The sequence below is a fragment of the Elgaria multicarinata genome, chromosome 18, assembly GCF_023053635.1.
Source record: "Elgaria multicarinata webbii isolate HBS135686 ecotype San Diego chromosome 18, rElgMul1.1.pri, whole genome shotgun sequence".
NCBI classification, from domain to species: domain Eukaryota; kingdom Metazoa; phylum Chordata; class Lepidosauria; order Squamata; family Anguidae; genus Elgaria; species Elgaria multicarinata.
The window spans coordinates 13,355,789-13,382,173 of NC_086188.1; the positions used below are offsets into that span (position 1 = coordinate 13,355,789).

The window sequence follows — 26,385 nt, forward strand, 5'->3', positions numbered from 1 at the left end:
GTAGGGTAAAGCTAATAGTATAGAGTCAGAACAAACTCAATATTTGAAGGCTATAGGGAAAAGAAAAGTTTTTAGCTGAGTTTTAAAAGCAGTGATTGAGTTTGTAGTTCTCAAGTGTTCTGGAAGAGCGTTCCAGGCGTAAGGGGCAGCAGAAGAAAAAGGACGAAGCCGAGTAAGGGAAGTGGAGGTCCTTGGGCAGGCGAGAAGCATGGCATCAGAGGAGCGGAGAGCCCGGGCGGGGCGATAGTGTGAGATGAGAGAGGAGAGATAGGGAGGAGCTAGACCGTGAAGAGCCTTGAAGGTCAGCAGGAGAAGTTTATATTGGATTCTGGAGTGAATTGGAAGCCAATGAAGAGATTTCAGAAGTGGAGTGACATGGTCAGAGCGGCTGCAATCCCATGCTTAGGGTGACCATATGAAAAAGAGGACAGGGCTCCTGTATCTTTAACAGTTGCACAGAAAAGGGAATTTCAGCAGGTGTCATTTGTGTATATGCAGAACCTGGTGAAATTCCCTCTTCATCACAACAGTTAAAGCTGCAGGAGCTATCCTAGAGTGACAAGATTTAAAAGAGGGCAGGGCACCTGCAGCTTTAACTGTTGTGATGAAGAGGAAATTTCACCAGGTTCCCCCTATATACAAATGACATCTGCTGAAATTTCCTTTTCAATACAACTGTTAAAGATACAGGAGCCCTGTCCTCCTTTTCATATGGTCACCCTACCCATGCATGTCTACTGGTAAATAGGCAGTGGAAGATACTCCCACATGTGTGTATAAATCTGCAGCCCTAATAAATGCAAAATAATTTGAACATAGTCTATATCTATCTGTTTGGTGCCACAGTCTTTAGCTAGCTACCTTACATAGGATGTCGTTTTCAACAATTACAACTCCCATCTGCCCTGGACTGCATAGCCAAGGTAAACACATCTTGAGGGCTGCAAGTTGTCCACCCCTGAGTAGAACCACTGGGTGAAAAAAAGGTGGTGCTGATTCCCAAATGAGCGATGGACATTTTTGCTACAGTTAACAAATTCCTTACCGCTGCCACCTCAGTTCCTTCAACAAGTCCATGCCGATAATTTAGTAATTTAGTAATATGTGCAAAGCATCTGACTGTATAGTATACTCTGTGATTTATTCTAGAATATGATCCACTTTCCACTTTCTCCCCCACATCCCCCCACTGCAAAATGTCTATTGTCTGAACCCCAAAGCCCTATTATTATTATTATTATTATTATTATTATTATTATTATTATTATTATTATGCCCATTAGCCGAGCCTCTCAGAGCACGCACAATTAAAACCATAAAATACAAATGAAATACAAAAAATCAAATACAAAATAAAATACAAAAAAAATCAAATAAATTTAGAACGTTAAAAGTTTTTTTTTTTTAAAAAAAGGCAATATAAAACCTGATAAGTTAAAATCCAAGCCTGTGTGAAAAGGTATGTTTTCAGGAGGCGTTTAAAGGATGTTACATTTTGCACGTCCCGCATGAGGGAGGGTTCAGCCTGTCTCATAAGGAAGGTGCTCTGATCCTTGGAACATTTTCATTGATCTTTTCTGCACTTTCTCCAGGTCTACTGTCCTTTTGCGGATTGGGAGGGGGTGTTTGCAAGAGGGTGACCAGAATACTGTATTTGGTCACGCATGTGTTGGCATTTTTGCATCAACAGATTCAATCGGGGTGTGCCTGTTGTTTTTTGCACTCGCACACCCTCGCCGCCAACAGCCATTCCTTGTGAATTTTCTGTGAACGTAGCTCAGTGACCTGACCATCCTACACTAAGATGCTCTCATTCTGACTAAAGTTTCACTGTTTATAAGATATGTTTGACAAGGGAACATGACTTGCTGCTAGCTATCTTAAATGCTACGTGGCTGCAGATGACTCAAGCACATGGTAGATAAGAGATGTATCACGGAGAGAGCAGGAGTATCAACTTTCTTGGCTGCAAGTCCTGGCTTATTTTGGCCCATACCTGATTTGCATCGGTTAGTGTTATATGCAAACATTGGTTTGCACATAACACTAACCCATGGTTTATTTAACCCATTGTTTGTTGCTCTACCCAGGGTTTGTCCAGCAACAATCGAACGGACTGTGGGTTGTTTGTTTCCTTCCTCCTTTGCCCGCTCCCTTGCTGTATTCTAGATATCTTTGAAGCACCGTACTACCGGCATGCAGAGTGGCTAGTTTGCTTTTACCCTTCCTGCCTCCCGCCTCCAAAGCCAGGGGAAACAACCACGAACAACTCATGGTTCTGGGTTCACACACAGCCACAACTTATGCTTTAAATGATCCAGAGGTCCCAACCCAACAGCAAACTACGAGTTCTCATTCTGGGTTGTTTGTGGTTAACAGTCCATGGTTAGTATGTCTGCATTCACACATCACGACTACCCAGAATTCAACAACCAATACTATATGGCTTAACATTATTTGCGAACCAGGGCAGGATCTACACTGCTACTTTATAACGGTATTGAAGTGCGCTGAGCAATTGTTGGGGCCCATGACATATTCCATATGCCGTTTTCAAACCACTTCCACAGCGTTACATCTTGCTTAGTGAAGAACCGGCTCAGGATATTCTCTTATATATTTGATATACTGGTCATAGCGACAGCCTTCAAACCTGATGTTTAGAAAGAGGCTCATTTTAGGTCTGTGGCAACACTCCTGTTTCAGGGCTATTGGTAGGCTTCAGCTCTGCCCCTGAATGTATTCCCCAGCGCCCTGAGTGGCCATCGCTGCAAAATAGAAGCTTTCCTCTGCTCAAGTTAATTGCCATGCCTGGGGGGGGGGGGACGGGACAGGACGACAATATTCAAGGGCAATTGCAGCTAGGGAGGAAATAAATAATTCTCTCCTCCCCTTATGCTCCAATGCCCCCTTAAAAAAACCTCCCCTTCATGGCAATTAAGATTAAGGGACAGGGGAAACTTTTCCCATTGGTTTGAGATGATCTGAGGCAGGCAGGGTGCAAATTAACTAAAGAATTTATTTTACTTGAGATAATTTGGATGAGCAGTTGTGGGGTGGGGGATGGCTTTGTCTGCTGTGAAATTTAAATACATCCCAGTAATTATTTCTAAATGTGCATATGTATTTATTATTTATTTTTTATTTATTTATTTATTTATTACATTTCTACACCGCCCAATAGCCGAAGCTCTCTGGGCGGTTCGCAAAAATTAAAACCATAGTAAGACAACCAACAGGTTAAAAGCACAAATACAAAATACAATATAAAAAGCACAACCAGAATAAAAACCATGCAGCAAAATTAATATAAAATTAAAATACAGACTTAAAACAGTAAAATTTAAATTTAAGTTAAAATTAAATGTTAAAATACTGGGAGAATAAAAAGGTCTTCAACTGGCGACGAAAGGAGTACAGTGTAGGCGCCAGGCGGACCTCTCTGGGGAGCTCGTTCCACAACCGGGGTGCCACAGCGGAGAAAGCCCTCCTCCTAGTAGCCACCTGCCTCACTTCCTTCGGCAGGGGCTCACGGAGAAAGGCCCCTGTAGATGATCTTAAGGTCCGGGCAGGTACATATGGGAGGAGGCGTTCCTTCAAATAACTTGGCCCCAAACCGTTTAGGGCTTTAAATGTCAATACCAGTAAAGTATTAAATGCAGATTTTATGCAAATTTGTGCCCTATGGGCCTGGGCCCTGAATCTTTCATGTGCCTAGTAACACCTCTGACCTGTGTCTAAGTGAAGCCTGTTTAGCAAGTGATAACACAGCTTATCTCTATGAAACAAAGTTTCCCCTATTGATTTCTGCAGATGACAGCTTTTAAAAGCACAGAGGCAGGGCAGGCTGCTTCCTCTCTCTGATTAGCATCACTTGTTGGTAGTATTATGTAGTTTGCTCTTATGGGTGTTTGCACACAAGTAAGCCCCAGTTAGTTCAATAGGTTTATTTCCAAGAAAATGCTTACAGGATGACATCCAGGTAGCTCGGTCCCATTCTCAAATATACCCCTCAGTTGATCAGCAGGACCTACTGCCAGGTAAGTATGCATAGGCAGCTTTATATTAAAAATAATAGTCTGGTCGCCTAAGGTGACCAGGAATTCCATGGAGGCGAGTGCATGGAATTCCATACGGATGGTGGAGTAGGCTGAGGAAGCAAGGGTTGTTCTATCCCTTCTCCTCCAGCCTACCTGGGTATGCTAGCCACAGAGGAAGGAACATAAGACTCAATTTGGACCCCATTTTGATGATTCAGAAAGCAGCCAGATTCAGCTTGGAGCACTGCAGAGGCCGCCTGATTTTATCCAAATCGAAATCTTCCTTTAGGAAAACTTCAGCTCTATCACTCCCCACTGGCTATCATTGGGAAATCAACAAATGACCATGACATTATATATATTTTTGACAGATTTCAATGAATTGTTCAGGCATTGTAGCCCTTCTGAGAGGGCAAATACTGATAATTTTAAGGCAAATAGGTTCTTCGTTTTTTGTGCAAGAAAAGCCTTTACACTTTCAACTTTGGAAAAGTTCAAAAAGGGAATCACATACTTCCCTATAGTGGGTGGTTGTTGTTTTGGTGGTGGTGGGGATGGGATTTCTATGAAAATTTCATGTCATACAGATGCCACTATGGAAGAAGCCTGCAATATTTCTGAAGGATAGGTGCAGAGGTATTTGTACACCGTGCCTTTAAAGCTGATTTTAGGATGGGAACTTTAAAACGGATTTGTTTCCCTCTGCCCTCACTGTCCATTTTGTAGGCAATTTGTATGCAAATATTTTAGAGGTGTCCCTAAATAAATGTCCCTGTACAATTTCTGAAGTTTAGCTATAAGGGCTAGGGAGTTTTGGTGAATGAAAAACAGTACTGGGGGGTTGTTTAATTTCTGTTTAGTTGACAGCATCAAAGTCACAGAAATTTTAAATGCTTCATTCTTGATGGAGCAGATAGATGGCACTTTCTAGAGATAAATATATATGAAAATGTATGTTGTAGAGCTTGTGTACATTATAAAATGCAGAAAGAGTCGTTAAAAATTGCAGCATTTTTTAAAAAAGGAATTCCCTCCATCCCTTTGTGAGCAATTTACTCTGTAGTTTGTTGTATGACTGTTTTACACAAATACGCACACTCAGTCCTTGGAGCAAAGATAAAAGCCTAATTGCTTGTAGTGGAGGCTGGTGGCTCCAATGTCAGTAGGCCTGTGAATCCGCTCTAGGTTTCAGGCAGAATTCTAAAGGAGCTCTCCAAGGTGCTCAACCCTCTCCCCAAAACTGCATCCTTAAGATGATATAGAGATGGAGGGAGATTTGCAAACATTTGAAATGGGTTCTGACATGTGGTGTGATGGTTCAGTGCTCCTAGGGTTAGTAGGAAAAAGAAAGTAGCTGAAAACAGTGAAAAGCTGTGAAAGTATAAAATCCAGCTGTTAACGCATCTCAGGACACTGACATCTTGACTACAATATCCAGCCCTTTTCCCCCTCCTGCTTTTTCCCCTGTAATGCTTTGCCTGGTGAAGAGATCTGGAAATTTGTGTGTGATTTTGACTTGGTCTAATAAAGGTGTGGCACTATATGGGTTTTGGAATTTTTCTTATGTCCAACACTGGCTGTTGTTTTTCTTTTTGTATCTGTGACCCTCTGAATTTCTCTCATGAAGCTTCAGGTGGCCTCTGAGTTGCTTGGGAGAATTTTTTTTGTGGGGAGTGGGGGGCAATTTATTTGAGAAAAAATCCCTAGTCTGCTCTGTTTGGTTCAGGATTTCTGTATCTGATGCACACCCATAATGGAACTGCAGGAGGAGTGGAGTGGGACAGTGATGTGTGTCTTCTCCATCACCCTGCTTGGTAAAAGTATTTTTCCCCTTTAGCCTGTTAAGGTTGGAGGTTCCCTTGGTCCACAACCAGCATTGAAAGCAGACCCTACCATTAGCCAGTGTGAAGTGTCTGTCTCAGGCAGCAAAAGCTGTTGGCCTCAGGTGTAATGGCAGAAGCTACTGCAGATCCAACTGCGAGTCCCATCAGCTTCTGGGCATGCACTGGGGAGGGGGTGCCATTTTGCCCATCACCTCGGGGAGCAAGATGTCTAGGTCCAGCCCTGATGGAAATTCAGGCTACTAGCCAGGGACATTGCTAGGCCTGGACTCACAGAGTCTTGGCTTGGACCTATTCCACAGAGATTTCCTCCCTGCATGGAAATTATGCATTAAAAAAAACCCCGTTGGTTTGTGACGATCTGGGACACGGTGCAAATGAATGGAAACTCTTTTATTCGAGATTATTTGGATGAGGAATTCATTCGGTGGCTGTGTCTCCTGTGAAATTTAAATAAATCCTAGAAATCATGTCTAAATGAGCATAGGCTGGTTTTATGTAAATCTGTGTCCTGTGGACCTGGGCCCAGAACTTATTAAAGGCTTAACGACACCCCTGCAACTAGCCTCTCAGCCGGGTTTCTTTCTTTCTTTGCACACCCTTGTGCTTCTCTTTCCCACTCACTGCATTTCTTATGCCTGCTGTCTCTTTCCTCTGTCCCCGTGTTGGACCGCGTGTAGGAAACATAACGCCCGTCAAATAGCACCGCCAGCTCTGGACCACGGGGCACAAGTGTGGGTCCCACGGTCTGGGAGGGCCCCCAAATGCCCCCATCCCGCCCTGACAAGTGGCCATGCCGTGGCGGTGGCCACCATGATGCAGGAAATGTGTCTTGCTGCAAGGGACAGACGTACGATGGGTTCCTTCTTGGGTGCAAGGAAGGGGATCCAGATGGTGTTAGCATAGGCGTGCGCAGCACATTTCATTACGGGGCGCACCCAGGGATTTTTTCTTCATTAAAGGAGAACATTTATTGAATACGCAATCATAAAAGACGTTATTTTTATTCATTTATTTATTAAACGCTGTAGACACTAATGCCCTCCTCCGCATTCAGTTTGCCTGGCCGTGGGGTGGTGGTCGTGGTTTACCATACGTACCATACCTCTTTATTGCGATCCATAGATCCATGAAAAAACAAGAATCAAACATGAAATCATACAGTTTGATTCTTGTTTTTTCATGGATCTATGGATCACAATAAAGAAGTATGGTATGGTTTACAAGTGCGTGTGTGTGTGTGTGGGGGGGAATAAGGAGACTCTCCTCAAGCCCCACTCACTGGAGGAGAGGCTTATGAGGCAATATTAGCCTTTGGGGACCCTCCTTCCTGGCCTCTTTGAAGCGTGGCTCCTGGCAGAGAAGCTCCCAGCAGAGTGATTCATTTTCACTCCTGGTGTTGGGAGCTGTGGTGCACTGTTGGGGTGGGGGTGGCAACAGAGCAGCCGGAGGGCAGCTGGAGGACCGTTCCTGCTGCGTCTGGATCCCCTTCTGGATCCCTAATCAGTGGCCACCTCAATTTGACACTTATTGCTTCAGGTGCGTTAGGATGTGCCTGGGCACACCTGGCACACCCCTTGCGCACGCCTATGGATGTTAGGAACAAACACCCGCAGGTAAGAAGCACCCTGGTGTAGCAGAAAGGGCTGGAGGAAGAGGGGGGGGATTTTTCAGTTGGAACCCAATACTGTTTGGGCAGAGGTGGTTCAACTCCCAGCACCTCCAGGTAGGACTGGAAAAATTCCCTGGAAAGTAGCTGCCAGTCAGTGTTGACACTACTGGGCCAGGTGGACCAATGGTCTGACTCAGAATAAGGGAGCTTCCTATGAGCCTATGGGTGGAAAAGTAAGGAGTCACTTCATGAAATTCACAAGCCGCCTTCCCAATTTTATAAAAGCCTTCTTAAAAACAACTCAGAGAAACAGGGTCCCCTTTGGCCTCTCTACGTTGAATGCAGCTCTGAAGCGGCCCTCGGTGTGATGTGGGAAAGGCACTCTGCACATGTTCAGAGAATGCCTTTCCTTTACAGAGCTGGATCGGACACATGGCCTGGCAGTGGCTCCATATATGGCAGCTTCCTGTGGCTGGAAAGACAAGGAGCGCCTTCAATGAAGTTTACAAGCCTGCCCCAGAGTCCCCCCTTACCAATTTGATCCAAATCACGTGTCGGTGATGACCTCTGAAAACAATCACTAAGAGAACCGGGGCCTCCCTAACTCCAGCATAGTTCTGAAACGGCCCTGGGGATACGGGCACTCTGCCCATGTTCAGGGAAAGTCTTTCCTTGAGGACACCAAGGGAGGGTGACGCGTGTTCTGGGGTTCCCTTCCCCCGCTCCCCTCCCCTCGGCTTCCACGCGATTGGCCTGGCGCAGCGTCCCTCCGCGCCCGCTCGGGATGCGCGTGTGCGGCCAGCCCTCCCCGCGTCCTCCGGCGGCGCCTCCGCGCGCGGGTGATTGACAAGGCGAGACGGGTTGCGGGAGAGGCGGCGGGGGGCCCGATCCCGGGAGGCCCGATCCTGCGTCCACGGCTCCGTCCAGGCCGAGCGCCGCCGCCGCCGTGTGAACGCTCCACCGCGGGGTTGGCGCGCGCCCCGCCCCGACCCCTCCCCGCCAGGAGGCGCCGCCGCTGCTCCTCCGCGCCGGGAGACCCCGCACGCACCGAGGGTCGCGCGGAGGCGGCTCGACAGCCAGCCCGCCAGCCCGGCCGGCCGAGCGCGGAGGGCGAGCCGCGCACGACGAGCCGGCTCCGGTGCGGTCTGGCGCGGTGGGGGCGGCGGGGAGGGGGCGGCCGCGGCGCCGCTGCCGCCGCCGCCGCTGCTGCTGCCTGGGGGGAGCGGGTCGGCGGCGGCAGCGGCGGCGGCAGCAGCAGCAGCAGCAGCGGCGGCGGCGGCTCCTCCATCCCCCTGATCCGGGAGGAGGACGAGGACGAGGACGAGGCGGCCGAGGGGCGAGCGATGGATGAGGCCGCCGCGCGGGCGGACGACGACCAGCCGCCGCCGCCGCCGCTGCTCCTGTCGCCGCCGCCGCCGCCTCCCTTGCCGCCGCCGCCGCCGCTGAGCCTGCAGAAAGCGCTGCAGCAGTGCGAGCTGGTCCAGAACATGATCGAGATCAGCATCTCCAACCTGGAAGGGCTGCGCACCAAATGCGCCACCTCCAACGACCTCACGCAGAAGGAGATCCGCACCTTGGAGGTACCTGGGGCGTCCGGGGGGGGGGGGGGTTCGGCATTGACGGGGGAGGGGGGGGGCGTCGAGTTGGCTGCGTGTTACAGAGGGGCGCCGGACGGGGTAGAAGGAGCGATGGAGATTCCCCCCCATCCACCCTCTCTCTGCGTGTGTCTCTCAGCTCGCTCTTTCAGCCGGACCCTCGACGGCTGGGCCACCCAGGGGCGCGCGGGGCAACCGGGGTGGGAGTGGGGGGTGTTTCTCTCTCTCTCTCTGTGTGTGTGTGTGTTTAGGAAAGGCTGAGAGCTCCGCGGAGGCCGCGCTCTCTTTTTAGTGGAGGGGGGTGGGCGGGCGGAATGCCAACATCCCAACCCCCCTCCTTGCGTCCCCCTGCCTGTGTTTAGGGCCACGATCTCCCTCGCTGCCACCCAGGGTTTTTCCTCCTTGTCCGCTTCTGGCAGCCCGTTCGCTCCTCCTCTCTACCGGCTGCCCCCCCTCCATGCGAAAGAGGAGGAGGCCAAACGGAGGGAGAGAGAGAGAGAGAGAGAGAGAGAGAGAGAGAGAGAGAGAGAGAGACTCCCCGCCGTCGTGGTAATTCCTAAAGGCCGCCTTTGCAGGGGGAGTTAAAAATAAACTCGTCTCTGTGGACTCTTCCTCCCCCCCCCTCTCCCGTGGAGGTGGGGGTGGGGGGTGGAAGGATAAAATAGAAAAGGATGGTGGTGTTGGTGAAGGAAGGCACCAGAGAGACAACCGAGAAAGAAAAGTCTCCTAATTGGATGGGGGACCCTCTGTGTGTGTCTTCCTCGGGGTTGTGCTGTGGTAATGACAGCCCTGTTGGGAACAGAAGAAAAAAAAAAGTGAGGCTATGTGGGGGTGGGATTTGCCACGCGTGGTTGAGATCGGGGAACCGCGGTGGCGTTGAGAAGAACCAGATACACGTGCTCAGCACGCATGAGCCAGGCGACATGCGATGTTTTGACCTGCAGGCCTAAATCTCGCTCTACCACTTCCTTTCTTCCTTTCCGGCAACGGACATAGCTGCCTGGCCTTGCACAGATTCGGATATTTGCGAAGGTCGCGTAGGGTCAGGAGGAGGGTGCAACCCATCTCCACAACCAAGGAAAACAAACCTGTGACAACCACTCCCCCCCCCCCCGCCAAAAACACACACACACACCCCTGGCCTTTCGGTCCACCCAGCAACATCTCTAGATGGTCTCCAGATTGGCTCATTGCTTGGTGCTGGCTTCAAGGTGGCGTGTTGTTGTTGTTTTAGTGGGACTGGGCATTGTCCAAGATGCCATCAGTGCTCCTTGCTCCACTCCACTGTCACGGTTGCCCACTTGTTCTGCCTTTCCCTCTGGGCCCAAATCTACAGGACCGGCCAGAGTGAGACCATGAGTCCAAGGGTTACCTCCAGGTTTTGGAGAGCTTTTGGGCAAGACCCCCTCAGTGGACTCTCTCCCTCCCTCTCCACCCTGGTCGCCAGCTGATCTTCCTCCTCCTCCTCCTCCTCCTCCTCCTCCTCCTCCTCCTTCTCCTCCTCCTCCTCCTTCTCATCCCTGCTCCCACTCTTGCTTACTTGGTAGCTAGAGAAAGGCAAGGAGTGAGCAGGCCCGGGCCTCTCCTGATCCTCCTTCTCACCCCCACTTTCAGATCTGCCAGAATGACAGGCAGGTGAATGAGCAGGTTGCAATGGCGAAGGGGAAGAGCAACTCCAGGGGGCTCTTGACATGGGCCCGCCAGCTGGGAGTTGGGCCCTTAGCCAATGCCCGGCCATGCCTACTCTTGACGCCAGCCCAGCTCTAGCTCCTCATCTCGGAGAACGCAAGGGAAGAGGCAGTAACAGCTCCGAGGAGGAGCAGCAGTTTCAGGAAGAGTCAAGTGTGTCCCACCTGCAAGGATTGGGCCTTGATATGCCCCCCACGGATGCTGATCCCGGATGTCGGACCTGCTCCTGTTCTAAGCCCAGTTCCTGCAAACTCCCCTGGAGTTGCCAGGCCTTGCGCCTTCGCGAGCTGCTGCGAAGTGTTCCAAGTGTGAAAACCAGTTGTGGCTCTCTTCTGCTGTGGCAGCTGGTGCTGCAGAATCCCCCCCCACCCCTTCTCTGCAACTCCTAAAGGTGCAGGTGCATGCTCACAGATCGGTGGCTGGAGTTTGTAGGAAAGTCCGTAGACGAGACCTGCATTTTTCGAATTCTTGGCCTATGCGGCTTTCCCCCCAGCATGCATTTCCCTGCTTTGTACTCTATACGTTTCTTGTGGCAAACACCTGTACAGCATTTGTGTAACCTGGCGGCTATGTAAATACATGAAGCACCTTCCGAGATCTGTTTTTGTTTTGGATTTTTTGGGGGGTGAAGGTGCCCACTGGCTTAGATAGCTTTTAAAAAGCAGCTGTTGGGTTCATGAGAGCTGAGTGGAACTTCCATCTTCAGGGGCAGACAGTGTCTGAACACCGGACACCGTGACAAACAATAGGGGAAGATGGTTGCATCTATCTGGATTTGTCCCGTTCTCTGGTACTTCGAGGCTCTCAGGGGAAGCTGGTAGCAAGACCAAGGCAGGAAGAAAGTGAGATCTTGGATAGCTCCATGTAGGGCTCGATGGATGGAATTCTCCACTACTAGAGCAATAGGAGGGTGTTGTCTCAACAGGGAGCGAAAGCCAACTGACATCTTATGTAGGGTGATAAGACCGATAGTATAGTCAATTTCACCCCCTCTTGGAGAAGAAGACTGAGTTGCTAAAGGCCCCTTACTTGATTCTGTAGCCAGAGATTTCTGTGAGGCTGGGGAGATGGAGGTTCTGCCAGGGCCTCATCCATGAGGGCAAGGCTGTGTCCTCTGACCAGGAGGGCCCTGAATATGGCACTAATCCTCCTACCCCTGAGGAAGTAGCCTGTTCCTCATCCGAATCCTCTGCTGAACACTGGTAAACCTGAGGGCCGGAGGTCATGACAGGGTGCTATGGGAGGCAGAATGCTCAATTAGTTGGATCCTCAGTCTGATCCAGCTGGGTTCGTATAACTGGATGATCCTACAGTCACCTTCTTTCTCCTCCTTCTTTAATATAACTTCTGATGTAAGTGGGCTATGTTGTATATTCCTTAGTAGAGTTGCTGGTTGACAAAACTGTGGCTTAAATAAATACTCACCCCCACCTTTCTTCCATCGTGGAACTTAAGGGGATATTCATAGGATTCCCTCTCCAGGCACTAACCGATCCCAGATCTGTTTATGTTCAGCAAGATTGCTGAAACATGTGTCTTTTTGTCAGAGAAGGTATTCATCTGTGTATCCCACAATATAGTGCATTCTTTCTAGGCTTGATCTGTGGTATTCCCAGGTAAAAAAAAGCATCATGGGTATTGGGATTGGAAGAACACTGTCTGAGGGCCATTTGGCCACATTACTCAGAAGTAAATTCAGGTTTGCTACTTTCTTAGGGTGACCATATGAAAAGGAGGACAGGGCTCTTGTATCTTTAATGGTGGTATAGAAAAGGGCATTTCAGCAGGTGTCATTTGTATGCATGCAGCACCTCATGAAATTCCCCCTTCATCACAACAGTTAAAGCTGCAGGAGCCCTGCCCTCTTGACCAGATACAAAAGAGGTCAGGGCTCCTGCAGCTTTACCTGTTGAGATGAAGAGCCTTGCTCATCTATCCCTTGCTCTTTCTCTCCCACTCACCCCTAGACAGGTGCCTACTCTTGACACCAGCCCTGAGACCAAGGGCCCACCTAGCCTCCTAGCCTGTTTCCCATATGCAAATGGAGAGGGAGCCTAGCTCAGTGGTAAAGCAACTGCTTTGCATGTAGAAGGTCACAGGTTCAATTCCCAGCGTCACCAGTTAAAATCACCTAGTGATTTCCGGAGACCTGTTGCTAGCCAAAGTAGACAGAGACAAAGCAGACGAAGACCCTTTTCAGGCAACGTGTTAAGCCATGGTGGTTAAGTATTTTGAGCTAAACATGATGAGACGAGACATGTGTTCAGCATGTTGTGTGAACCATTCCTAACCATGGTGGCTACATAACCACGGTTTAAACGCATTCGCTAACCCCTTGCTGCAAAAGGGTTCGCAGCCTAACCATGGCTTAGCGTGTTGTCTGAAGAGGCCCAAAGTAGGCTAGAGGGACCAATGGTTTCACCTAGTAGATGATAGCTACCTATATGTTCCAATGGTCACTAGCCAGATGCTTTCAGGGTGTTCACAAGCAAGTCATGAAGGCAACCCTTTCTCTACGGCAGGAGGGCTGAAACTCTTTCAGCCTGACTGCCGAATTCCAGTTTGGAGAATCCCTTAGAGCCTGCATTCCTGGAGGCAGGGGCATTTAGAAGCCTACCCAGAGTGGGTGAAAATCCTCCAAACTAGGAATTTGGGACCATTAATGCAACATTTGCACATTTTGAAGTTTTGAACTGCACAAATGTTCTTTCGGAGCTGCACATTTTGTGTGTGTGTTTATCTGGCTGCAAATGAAACAAAAGCCTTGTCCATGGATAGTGGTACATGGATTTGGTGTCTTTTTTGGAGAAGAAAGAGCTGAGGACTTACATCTTTTTTCTCTTTTGTAATATTTGTTTTACTTATTTACACACACAGACACACACACACATAGAGCAAGTAGGCAAACAGCATGTACACTCCTAACCAACAGCTGTCCCTGGCTTAAGATCTCAGGATGTGATTGTGGGAAAAGCAAAGGATTGTCAGTGTTCACAGTCCTTTGTGAACTGTAAGCAAAAACATGCTTGAGAGGGAAACCACTAATTTATTGTGGACAAGATGGCTTTTTAAAAACATTGCCATTAAAAAATAATAATAATGAAAAAAAATCAAGGCCAGCTAAGAATCTGGGGGTTAAATAGATAAACTAAGCAGCCTTGACTTTTGAAGGGAAAACATATATCGTGTCATTGGCTTTATCAACGCAAAACATGCACCCAAGCTCGCAAATCTTCCCCTTGCAAATAGAAATTGCTGTCAGAAAGCTGCGTTAGCGGCTTAAAGTGGTGGGGAGAGGTGGAACATTCTCCTTTCTTGGGTGTTTGCAGGCATTTTTAACTTAAAAATTGGACAAGTGGTAGTTTTGGCAGAGGGACTGGCGTGTGTTCGTGGCAAAGATGTAATTGCAGCTATCATTCAGTTCAGTTCAATTAAAATATTTATAAGCTGCTTTTTTTCTCTCTCTTTAGGGCCAAGCCTTAAAAGAAAGAAAAGAAGAAAAAAGAGGGGAAAGCCCTTAAGTGACATATAAAGATAGGAGATCAGAGTTGTACACTTATTAAGAGGAGGGCTACTGTGAATAACACAAGCTATTCATAGTCTTAAGGAAGAGCTGCAGTGTAGAGATTCAAGGCCTTCTTAAAGCCCTGCACTGAAGGGTCAAAATCAACAGGAAGGAAGTTTCAGAACTATCGGGGCCACCGCCCTACCCTGTGCCTGTTTACCCTACCCAGTGCCTGTTTGCATTCTCTTCCCCTCCTTATTGCTTTACTATGATTTTATTAGAATGTAAGCCTATGCGGCAGGGTCCTGCTATTTACTGTTTTACTCTGTACAGCACCATGTACATTGATGGTGCTATATAAATAATAATAATAATAATAATAATAATAATAATAATAATCCACACCAAGCAGGATATTCCACTATGAAAGTGGTATACAAAAATGGCATTGCAGGTCCAGTCTTTCATCCAGGTTTTGCACCAATTGAAGTTTCTGAGCCACCTTTCAAGGCAGCCCCACAGAAAGAGCTTTGTAGTAGTCAGGTTAGAGCATGGGTAATGGAGGCCAAGGTCACCACTGATGTCCACCTGCAGCCTTCCATAACCTAGCTCCTCCAACAGATTGTTTTTGTACTTTTACAGACCTTGAGGGCCCCCCAAGCCTGCTGATACTTCTCTTATATGCATGGATGGTACCATTTTGGCTCCATAAGCACCGGCACGGATACCCAAACATCAAAAATAGAGGGAACAAGTGGAGCCTTGTGGCTTGTATATTGTTGGACCCTTCAAAGATCTCCCCAGCGTGTGTGTAGGCTGCCCAGAGTGGGAAAGCATCCATATCTGTGCAGGGGTAGCTTTGAAGACATGGAGCGGGCCAGGGGTCAGCATCCTATGATGCTTTGTGAGCGCTTTGGCTGTTATTTTATGGGATCTTTGGCACGAAGGGAACTTATGGGTGTCCTGATCCATCCATAGGAAGTACCCATGAAGCAAAGCAGGCTGCTAGTTTCAGCACCATGGAAAGCTCCAAGTAAGCTACTTGCTTTGATGAAGACGAACCCAACGAAGGCCTTATGGGTTTCCCCATCCAGTTTACCACTCCCAAATTCTACCCTGAAGGACTGTGATTCCTTAAAGGGCCATTTCCCTGGCCTGAAGGCAAGCCTCCTCCACTACCTCGGGAAGGGGGAGTTCTGAAGGTTCCCACAACACATAAGCAACATTTTGTTTAAGGCCTCCACTGGTTCCCTCTATTTCTGACATCAGTGATGATGCTGTTGTAGCTTTTGCTTTCAGCAGCTTCCTGCCTAGCAGGCAGGTGGAACAGGAAGTGTGGTGTAGTGGCTAAAGTGTCGGACTGGGAGTTGGGAGATCCGGGTTCTAGTCCCCCGTACTTATATAGTATTCATATTATATTTTGATTGTAGCTCCTGATGAAAGATCCTGGTATCCGAAACATTGAGCTTTTAGAGGTGTTCTTTTTTAAATTAAAGTTTTATCTTTGAACAATACCATTCAAGAGTCATCATCCTTCACAGCACCAGAGCCAGTCTCTCTTCTCACACTGCTTAGAGGTGCTTTTCCTCCTTTTTTCATTTATTTATTTATTTATTTATTACATTTCTATACCGCCCAATAGCCGGAGCTCTCTGGGCAGTTCACAAAAATTAAAAACATTCAAAGTATAAAACAACAGTATAAAACCATAATATAAAATACAATATAAAAGCTCAACCAGATAAAAACAGCAGCAATGCAAAATTACAAATTTAAAACACCAAGTTAAAATTTATTTATAGACTGTTAAAGTGCTGGGAGAATAAAAAGGTCTTCACCTGGCATTTAAAAGCATATCATGTAGGTGCCAAGCGAACCTCCTTAGGGAGCTCATTCCACAGCCGGGGTGCCACAGGAGAGGAAGGCCTCCTCCTGGTAGCCACCTGCCTCACTTCCTTTGGCAGGGGCTCGCAGAGAAGGACCCCTGAGGATGACCTTAGGGTCCGGGCAGGTACATATGGGACGAGGTATTCCTTCTATTCGCCACTCAGCCATGGAAACCCACTAGGTGACTTTGGGCCAGTCACAGGCTCTCAGCCCAACCTACCTCACAGGGTTGTTTGTGAGGATAAAGTGGAGAGAATGAGGATTATGTACGCCGCCTTGGGTTCCTTGGAGGAAAAAAGGCAGGATAAAAATGCAATAAATGAAGAAATAAATACCTGACTTGACAGGCTTGGGAGGAAGACATCCATGAGAGACCCGGCTTGGATTTGGTAGGCTTTTGACCTCTAGCCCTAACTTCAGGATCAGCAATCAGGAGCAGTTCCCCAGCTGGTGGTGTAACAGTCCCTGATTCAGGTAGCTCACGCCCCTCTGCCTCGCAACCTGAAACCAGGCCCAGCCAGTTCCACCACTCTCACCAGCTGGCATTTGATGCAGAGAATTTCCCACGCAGGTCTCAGTGAAACCCATAACAGGAATCCTCAAAAGCGTGTCGCTCGTAGAGGCAGTTCCAAAGCACGTTGCTAGTAGCTGCAGTTGATGTGGCTCGTCACCAGGTTGCTGAACAAAACTGGTGTGCTACATTTTATGCACAGGTGATTGTTTCCTTGATCGCTTCACCCTCGTGCTGTTGGTTTTGTACCATGCGGTGATCATAGAATCATAGAATAGCAGAGTTGGAAGGGGCCTACAAGGCCATCGAATCCAACCCCCTGCTCAATGCAGGAATCCACCCTAAAGCATCCCTGACAGATGCTTGTCCAGCTGCCTCTTGAAGGCCTCTAGTGTGGGAGAGCCCACAACCTCCCTAGGTAACTGGTTCCATTGTCGTACTGCTCTAACAGTCAGGAAGTTTTTCCTGATGTCCAGCTGGAATCTGGCTTCCTTTAACTTGAGCCCGTTATTCCGTGTCCTGCACTCTGGGAGGATCGAGAAGAGATCCTGGCCCTCCTCTGTGTGACAACCTTTTAAGTATTTGAAGAGTGCTCTCATGTCTCCCCTCAATCTTCTCTTCTCCAGGCTAAACATGCCCGGTTCTTTCAGTCTCTCTTCATAGGGCTTTGTTTCCAGACCCCTGATCATCCTGGTTGCCCTCCTCTGAACACGCTTCAGCTTGTCTGGATATTAGTGGAAAGCATTGTTTGTACCGCCGTGAGTGACTGGCGCTGATAGAGCTTTGCTTTTAGGTCCTCTGTTGCTGCCCATGTGTTGAGGATGTTTTATGATGTCCCCAGTCGCGCAGCTAGGGATGGATCTCAGGGCTGAAGCCCAGGAACATGCAGCTTGGGGGTCCCCCAGATGATCAGCCAGAGAGTGACCAATGAAGGGTACAGCAACAAATAGACTGGCTTGGGCATACTGGGGAAATACAAATTAATGCATCATCCCTCCTCCTCCTCCCTTAAAAAAATAGTCAGAGGGCAAGCACATGAATAGTTGCAGATGCTCATTTTATTATCCCTTTCTACAAAAAACAAAAGGAAAAATATAGATGCTTATTTGCAAGTAAATGTTTTTTGCATCAGGGCAGTACAAGCCAATACTGTTTTTATTCCCGTTGTCATGATGGTGCTAGTTCAAAGTGAGTTTAAAACATGAAACTGCATATGCTCAGAGTATTTCTTTTCATCGGGGTTGACAAGCAGGTGTGTGCGTGTTTTGCTGTAACGTTTCAGGAATGCAGAGGGACCTGTAAAGCATGGGACTGCAGTGAAAGATTGGGGGGAAGAAGAGAAATGTCAACGGTGTGCTTTGCAATGGAAGTAATATGCACATGGCTTCCCATAAGTGCCCCCCAATAAAGGGCTTTCAGATGGGTGCAATGCTATGCATGTTTAGACAGAAAAAAAGTCCTAGATCTCCCAGTATTCCCCAGCCTGCTGGTCATGGTAGTGCCTATGTGGCAAAAGTGGGAATGGGGGGAGAATCAATCTTGGTTTGCATTTCAACACAAACCATCCTAATTCCATCTTCCCAAAGGAAAACATGAACAGGAATGCAGTTATCCTTTGGTTTCTGCATCTCTCTGAATTTTGCCACATGGTTTTCCAAGCAAACGTTGTGTAAAAATGTGTACATTAGTGGAAATCATGTGCAAAAAAGAAAGAAAGGCATACATCCAGGGGAAATTGCTTGCGGAAAATGCCTACCTAGTGCCACATGTACAACAGTGCTTCTGAATGTTTATGCACACGGAAAGGTGCGTGCAAATCTAGACATGGTTTAAAAAATTGCAAACTGATGCAGTAATGGGATAGAACTCACATGTGCTCAGGGGGGAAATTCAAATGTTACAGGAAGTGGAAGAGACATATCCATCCATCTCTAGTGACACATAAGGCTCTGTCTCTCCATTATATAGAGAGAAATGCAAATGTTGGAAAGCTAACATTTATTATGCTGTAAATCTGCCTTGCAAATAGATGAGAAATGCCTTTTGGCCCATGGCTCAGCTAGGGAGGGGCAGGAGCTCAGTTGTAGCTCTGTGGTGGAGCGTATCTTTTGCATGCCCAAAAAATCCCAGGCTATATCCTTGAGATCAGGGCCAGCGCCAAGGGTCGGCATGATGGGGAACTTGCTGACGGCCCACAGCCCATCAGGGGCCCGTTGGCAAGACACCCCCCAAGTTGCACCTCCTCCTCCTTACCATTACAAGCTGCTTCTTCATCAGCCTCTTGCTCTGGCTCAAACAATGCTAGTGGTGAGGAGGAGGAGGAAGAGAAGTAGATGCCGAGCAAGCAAGTGGTAGCAATGATGAGAAAGACCCTCTCATTTAGAATGTCTCCTTCTGGCATGGTCAAGACACCTGCCCAGGCCCACATCCGAGCTGGAGCCCAAGGTCAAGAGCCTCCTGCAGTTGCTCCTCCTCATCACCACATGCCTCTCACTCTGGCCCTGATTGTACCACTCCTTTCACAGTGGGTTGCACAAGCATAATAAACATAAGAACATAAGAAGGACCCTTCTGGATCAGACCAAGGGTCCATCTAGTCCATCACTCTGTTCACACAGTGGCCAAGCAGCTGTCGACCAGGGACCCACAACAGGACATGGTGCAACAGCACCTTCCCACCCATATTCCCCAGCACCTGGTGCATATAGTCTTACTGCCTCGGATACTGGAGGTAGCCCATAACCATCAGGGCCAGCAGCCATTGAAAGCCTTCTCCAGGAATGTATCCAACCCCCTTTTAAAGCCATCCAAATTGGTGGACGTTACTACGTCTTGCGGTAGTGAATTCCATAACTCAACTATGCACTGTGTACTTAAATTATGGAATTCACTACCGCAAGATATAGCGGGCACCCTCTTCCGCAACTGAAAGGTTCCGCGCAGCTCCGCTAGCGCTGTTTGAGCTTGTGGAATGACGCTGTTGGATACTGGTCCAGGTGTGTTAAAATTATTTTGTTTAAATATACATTTATCCCGGTGCTTTCATGGGAGGAAGGTGCCACTCCAGCATGTATTGAATTAAAGCTAGTTGAAATGTTATAGCATGCCACTTGCTGTGTCCTGACGCTGTTAGATGTACTATATCCTGAGCTGAAAGGGCATTCTCCCTGAAATTTAGCTATCCAATGACACATTTACAGCAAGGTACTTCTCATCCTCCTAAGGCAGACTTCCAGATGTTTTGGACTTCATCTCGGTCCCAGGCAGCATGGCCAATGGGCAGAAATGTAGTCAAAAACATCTGGAGGGATATGAAAGGCTGTTTTAAGAAATCATAATACAGAGGACTTAGGCCTTGCTTGTTCGGTGATCCAGAGGACTTTGTACATCTAACAGGATGTCAGTAAACAAAGAGAAAAGAAATGCAAAAGCAGATCACACAAGTGTGGTGTTGGGCTGCCTGGGTTTTCAAGTACATCTCCACAACCACAGAGTGTTTTCTTTTTTGAAAAAAAGAAAAAGAAAAAGGAGGTGAAATGAAAAGTGAGTTGAAATGGAAATAAAGCTTTGTAGAATCTCCGTGCTTTTATTTATTACCATGGTTCTCATAGTCATTGATGCAGTTGTATGTTATAAATGCAAGCTGCCACAGAAGCCCTCTGTAGGGCCTTATGTTGCAATGTAGGCCTTAGTTAGATGCAAGGTTTATCCCGGGATCGTCCCTGCCTGCTCCCGGGATATCCTGTGTGTCATTTACATGAACAAGGATGACCCCGGGACAATCCCGGGATAAACCTTAGGTCTAGCTAGGGCTGTAGTCATTTTGTTTTATTGCCTTAATATAACGAAACAAAACACCAGATCTTGTGTGCGTAGAAACAGCCGTGAGTAACTTTAATCCTTGTGTGGGATAGTGACAAGGCCATTCTGTGGTACAACAGTGACCATTTTAGTCACCGTTGGTCAGGAAGGATGAACTAGCTGTGACAAGAACAAGCAGTCAAGGGCTTTCAGGAAGAATCATAGAGATGGCTACTTTATTCCGAGCAAGACCGTCGGTCCAACTAGCCCAGTATTGCCAGTACCGACTGGCAGCAGCTACCCAGCTAGGATCCTTTCCTAGCTGTACCTGGAAAGGCCGGCCGTTGAACCTGGGATCTTCTGCATGCTCTACTCTACTGCATGCTCTACTGCATGCTCTACACGCTCTACTCATCTTCTGCTCTACTGGTGAGCCACAGCCCTTCCCTAACATGGCAGATAGACACCTGACGGGCACAGTTTTCTTTGCTCTGATGTCAGTACCTGGGACAGCACCCTGTGGGAGCTGTTGCTGGAAAAAAAAGGTGAAATCACATGTGCAGTTTTCAAGTGCTCAAACAATCCGTCAGGAATTGCTCGCCTCTCTTCCCAGGCACAGTTTTAGTTTTTGTGCATTATTTATTGCATTTCTATAGCCAAAGCTTTCTGGGCAGTTCACAAAAATTAAAACCATTTAAAACTAGATGGCTGTTGGCTGATCTGGATAAATCCATCAGCTATAGGATAGGTTTATTTGCACTAGCTGCAAGAAAGATAAGAGCAGCCTTTCTAAACCATACTGCTATCAAACCTTAAGGGGGTTAAAAAGAAGGAATGTTTTACATCTTTATTTTATTTGTATTCTTGTTTTATGACATCAAATGTTTTCTGTTTTATACTTGTGTGTTTTGTGTTTGTATTGTGATGGCCATTGGCTATAAACAATAAAAACTTGAGACTGAGAAAAAAATTAAAACCAGAAAAAAATGGAATTAACCCCCCCCCACACACACACTTTAAATGTCACTGCAGCTCCTCCAGCAATTTGAGGGAGAAGTGTTGGTCTCCCATGCTGGTCTCTCATGGAACCTGGCCCAAACTGTCGTGGGATTAAACTTAGACAAGTACAGCTGCAACTAAATGTTGCAGTATGAAATGCCCCCTCTTCAGGATGCCAGCCATTCTCTCCCCCCCCCACCCCCATCGCACCATCCTGGTTTTCTCTCCAACAGTCAGTCAATATTCCATATCTACTGAACATGCACAGTCCTCATTGGGCTCTGGGTGTGTGTGTGTGTGTCTGTTTGGGCTCAATATGCATTGGCACTCACAGCCTGAAAATTAGAAATAGAAGGGGATGATGCATTCTAGCATGACATGACTGGTGACTTTATGACAGTGTACAAAGCCTCATTTTTTTTTTGCATTGCCTGATTGCTCACCCACCACTGTTTTCTTCTGATCACTAGTGAAACTGATGTGGTCAAGGGAAATTTCAGAATTGTTGTTTTATGCACAAGAGCACTTGTTTGCATTTATGTTCCCTCTTTGAAGAAAAAAAGACTTTGCACTAGTGATGTTGATGGTAAAGGAAATAACAACAACAACAATAATAACAACATAAGGTGACCATATGAAAAGGAGGACGGGAATCCTCCGTCTTTAACAGTTGTACTGAAAAGGGAATTTCAGCAGGTGTCATTTGTATGCATGCAGCACCTGGTGAAATTCCCTCTTCATCACAACAGTTAAAGCTGCAGGAGCCCTACCTAGTGTGACCAGATACAAAAGAGGGCAGGGCTTCTACAGCTTTAACTGTTGTGATGAAGAGGGAATTTCACTAGGTGCTGCATGCATACAAACGACACCTGCTGAAATTCCCTTTTCAGTACAACTGTTAAAGACAGAGGATTCCCATCCTACTTTTCATATGGTCACCTTAGGTGACATAACAATGAATTCGGGGTGACAAAATCCATCATCAGCACTACACCATTCTTGTGAATTTTGAATTCTATTAGGCTTTTGTCCTTGTGCTAAGTAACTTGCAGCAGTCTTATTATTTGACTTATGGATTTATATTCCACCTTTTAAATCAAGTTTCAAAGTGACTAATGATTAAATACAATCAAATAAGAAATGCAATAAATTAAGCAAACAGCAACAGCAGTAGCAATGACAGGATCAATACAAGAAAACAAATGGCTATCAGTAAAACTCAAACACGAAGATGGGGGGGAAGCAGAAATCCCTGTTATGGTTGTCCTCCGTCATACGCCTATGTAGATAGGTATCTGTATTGTACATGGAGTGCCCAGGCATATTTGGATAATTTGTAGAGGTGTGGCATGTACATAGCATGCCAAATTTAGATAAAGTGGGGGAAATTTGCCTCGGTGGCTGTTCCAGAGCTCTGGAACTCCCTTCCCAGGGAAGCTAGACTGACTCCCTTCTTGCTTTGCTGTCAGAGACAGGCAAAAAAAAATTTTTTTTGTTCCAGAAGGCCTTTTGCGAAAAATCTGGACTTCTCTTTATGCATTGGTGTTGTTGTTGTTGTCTTTTAAAATGGTTCTTTGTATTTTAATATTGAAGCACATTTAATTATATTTTAAACTTTTGTATAGTTCTATTTATATGTTTTAATGGTATATGTTTTGGTTTTGTAAAGCCGCCTTGAGGCCCAGTATTGGGGAAAAAGGTTGGATACAAATAAATAAATGCAGCTCAAAGATACTGACAAAGCTTGAAGGGGGGAAATGCCTTTTTTTATTTGACCACAAATATTTAAAGAAAAAGAAGATTGGTTAACATGCCACTCCTAGCACTGAATGGGCAGACTATTCCCTTGTGATTCCTAAATAGTGGCCATGGAAAAATAAAAAAGAGGGAGGTTGGGAGTTATGGGTTTTAAAGATGTTTTCATGTTTTAAATATGTTTTAATTAGGGTGACCATATGAAAAGGAGGACAGGGCTCCTGTATCTTTAACAGTTGTATTGAAAAGGGAATTTCAGCAGGTGTTATTTGTATATATAGAGAATCTGGTGAAATTTCCTCTTCATCACAACAGTTAATGCTGCAGGTGCCCTGCCCTCTTTTAAATCTGGTCACTCTAGTATAGCTTCTGCACTTTAACTGTTGTGATGAAGAGGGGATTTCACCAGGTTCTCCATATATACAAATGACCCCTGCTGAAATTCCCTTTTCTATGCAACTGTTAAAGATACAGGAGCCCTGTCCTCCTTTTCATAGGGTCACCCTATTTTAATCATGTATGGTATGTTTTTAATCAGTTTTTAATGTGTATTTTATATCATGTTTTTATACTGTTTGTTTTATACTTTGAATGGTTTTAGTTTTTGTGAACTGCCCAGGTCTAAAAATGCAATAAATAAATAAATAAATAAATAAATAAATAAATAAAATGAAATAAAGAGCAGGAAGAGCACTGGGATGACAGTGAGGTGCTATTTGGAGCACAATGGGAGAAAACTCGAGTTTCAAAGAGTTTCTTTTACCCTAAGCTACACCTAGACTTCTTTAAGCTGCATCTTTCTGCTCCTTCCTTATGGTCTGGTCTTTCTCTGGCACTCGTCTGGCTGGCTCCCTCATTCTTTAATACCCTCTTCCCCCAAAACAGAAAGTACTCTTCCCATTTTGAAGAAATCCAACTTAACTGGAGAAATGAAACTACTCTTCGCAGTGACACCTCCTCCAAACAGAAAAACTCCAGGCCTCTAAGACCTGATTTTATTACCTTGCCTCAGTAGGCCTCAAACCTTTACAAGGTGCCATGGACTTCTGAGCACTAATGCAAAATACAGCAATCACCCCGTATGTTAGGGGTGCACAACCTGTTCCCTGGACCCACATTCAGCCTTCAGCCACTCCCTGCAGGGGTCCCAAAGTTGGCAGGACCCTAACCACCTTTCCCCTTAGCCCAAGTGATCACTGGCAGATGGAGCAGGCTTTCAGCACCACCATCCCCAAGGATCCCTAGATCTCTGTGCACTGAGGGGTGTGTGTGTCCATGTGTGTGAGCCCATGTATATGTGTAACTCCCAGGCAACACTGAATGCAGCCTCTGGGGCCCAAATGGTTGTACACCCGTGCTGTACAAGGACAAACACAGTGCATGTACCATGTAGGGGGCATAGCTCAATGGCAGAGCAGCTGCTTGGCATTCAGGAGGTCCCAGATTCAATCCCCGGCATCCCCAGGTAGGGCTAGGAAAGAATTCTGCTAATTCCTGGCATGGATAGCTGACCCTGCTTCTCCCTGAAGTTCTCTAGAAGTTCAGATTACACTGTTATTCTAACTATCGCTGCCGGTCAGCGTTGACAATACTGGGCTACATGAATCAATGGTCTGACTCAGTATAAGGCCGCTTCCTGTGTTCCATGTAGACAAAGAATCTGAAAGTGATGAGGGGCGGGGGCAGCTGGCAGGCAAAACTGCATTTTTGGATCCCCTGAGCCCTGCGTGGTGGAATGCCATTGCAAAAATAGCACTGGAAATGGAGGGTTGTAAAGCAGCACTTCTCCTGAGACCTTAACTAACCTTAAGGAAATAACAGATATGCTGAGAGGCAAAGGGACTAGAAGGAGGAGGCCAGGGAGAGATGTTAGCTAAGTTTGGATGCACCTGGTTCGAAATCTGACAAAAGCCCCGCAAAATGACCATGGCTCTTAGTTTGGCAGCAAGCGGGGTAAACACTGAGCTTTGACGGTTTTAAATAAATAAATAAATAAATAAATAAATAAAACAGCCATGCCACCTTTTCCCATTGCAGGGCACATACCTTTCCTGGATGTCTGAACGACGCACGAAGGCCTGCAGTCCAAGTATTGTGGCTACACACAAAGTACAGAGGTGTATGTTTCAGACAGGGAGCCAACCTGTATTTCAGGAGCTCTCGTAGAATCATAGAACAGTAGAGCTGGAACGGGCCTAGAAGGCCATCGAGTCCAACCCCTTGCTCAGTGCAGGACTCTCTTTTGTATAACCCACCACCAAGAGAGGCTAGGTTGGTGGGCACACAGGACAGGGTCTTTTCTGTGCTGGCACCCTGATTGTGGAACTCTATCCTTAAGGAAGTTAGATGGGCTCCTTCTTGGTTTAATTTTAGGTGAATGTTGTTGTTCTGCTTGGCTCTGGGGTTGATTTTTAAATTCTTCATGCCACTCTTTAGAGACCTGCGTTCTTGGGACTAGGTGGCTCATTAGCCTCTGAGTCTGAGAGGGGGGCGAACCATGTAGCAAGGTTTAGGGCTGGCCATCGTCTTCCCCGAGGACAGATCCTCCATGATGCTTGGCTCAGGTAGCTCCCGGCCAATCTCCTAAGAAGAGTGCCCCAGAGGGGGTCATGTTTAGGTAGGGTGACTATATGAAAAGGAGCACAGGGCTCCTGCAGCTTTAACTGTGGTGATGAAGAGGGCATTTCCCTAGGTGCTGCATGCATACCAATGGCACCTGCTGAAATTCCCTTTTCTATACAAATGTAAAAAAATACTGGAGCCCTGCCCTCCTGTCCATAGGGCCACCCTATGTTTAGGCAGCCTTTTATGACACAGAAGAAGGGCCATGATGGCCAGGGTGAAACAAGCGTAGCGCCCAGCCTCTCTCCCAACTTTGCCGCGAGCGTACGTGACTCCCCACTTTTGCCTGCAAGCTGGCAACCGGCCAGAGTGCAACCGGCCGTCCTTCCGAGAGGCCGAGAACAGCAGGGATCGTCGGTGCCTATTGCCGGGCTCTCAACTCATGTCGAAACTATGCGTTCATTAAACTTGCAAAGGCAGCTTCTCGCAGCCTTGCCAAAGGAACTCTCCAAGGTGGGTTGGGTTTCCACTCCTCCTCTTGCGCACTCCCACGAAGCAAGCGCTGATCTGCAGCAGGTCATGCGCGCG

General features: G+C 47.1%; 2 protein-coding genes across 2 annotated transcripts in view; both read left to right on the top strand.

Annotated features, from left to right (window-relative positions):
* The window catches only part of VSIG10 (V-set and immunoglobulin domain containing 10), a 497,585-nt gene that overhangs the window by 77,151 nt on the left and 394,049 nt on the right, over positions 1–26,385 (top strand). The window lies entirely within an intron of this gene.
* The window catches only part of KSR2 (kinase suppressor of ras 2), a 227,243-nt gene continuing 209,784 nt past the window's right edge, over positions 8,927–26,385 (top strand). The window contains exon 1 of the mRNA XM_063144251.1: positions 8,927–9,073. Coding sequence (XP_063000321.1) covers positions 8,981–9,073 — 93 coding nt within the window. The 5' untranslated portion in view covers positions 8,927–8,980. The remainder of the gene's footprint in view (positions 9,074–26,385) is intronic.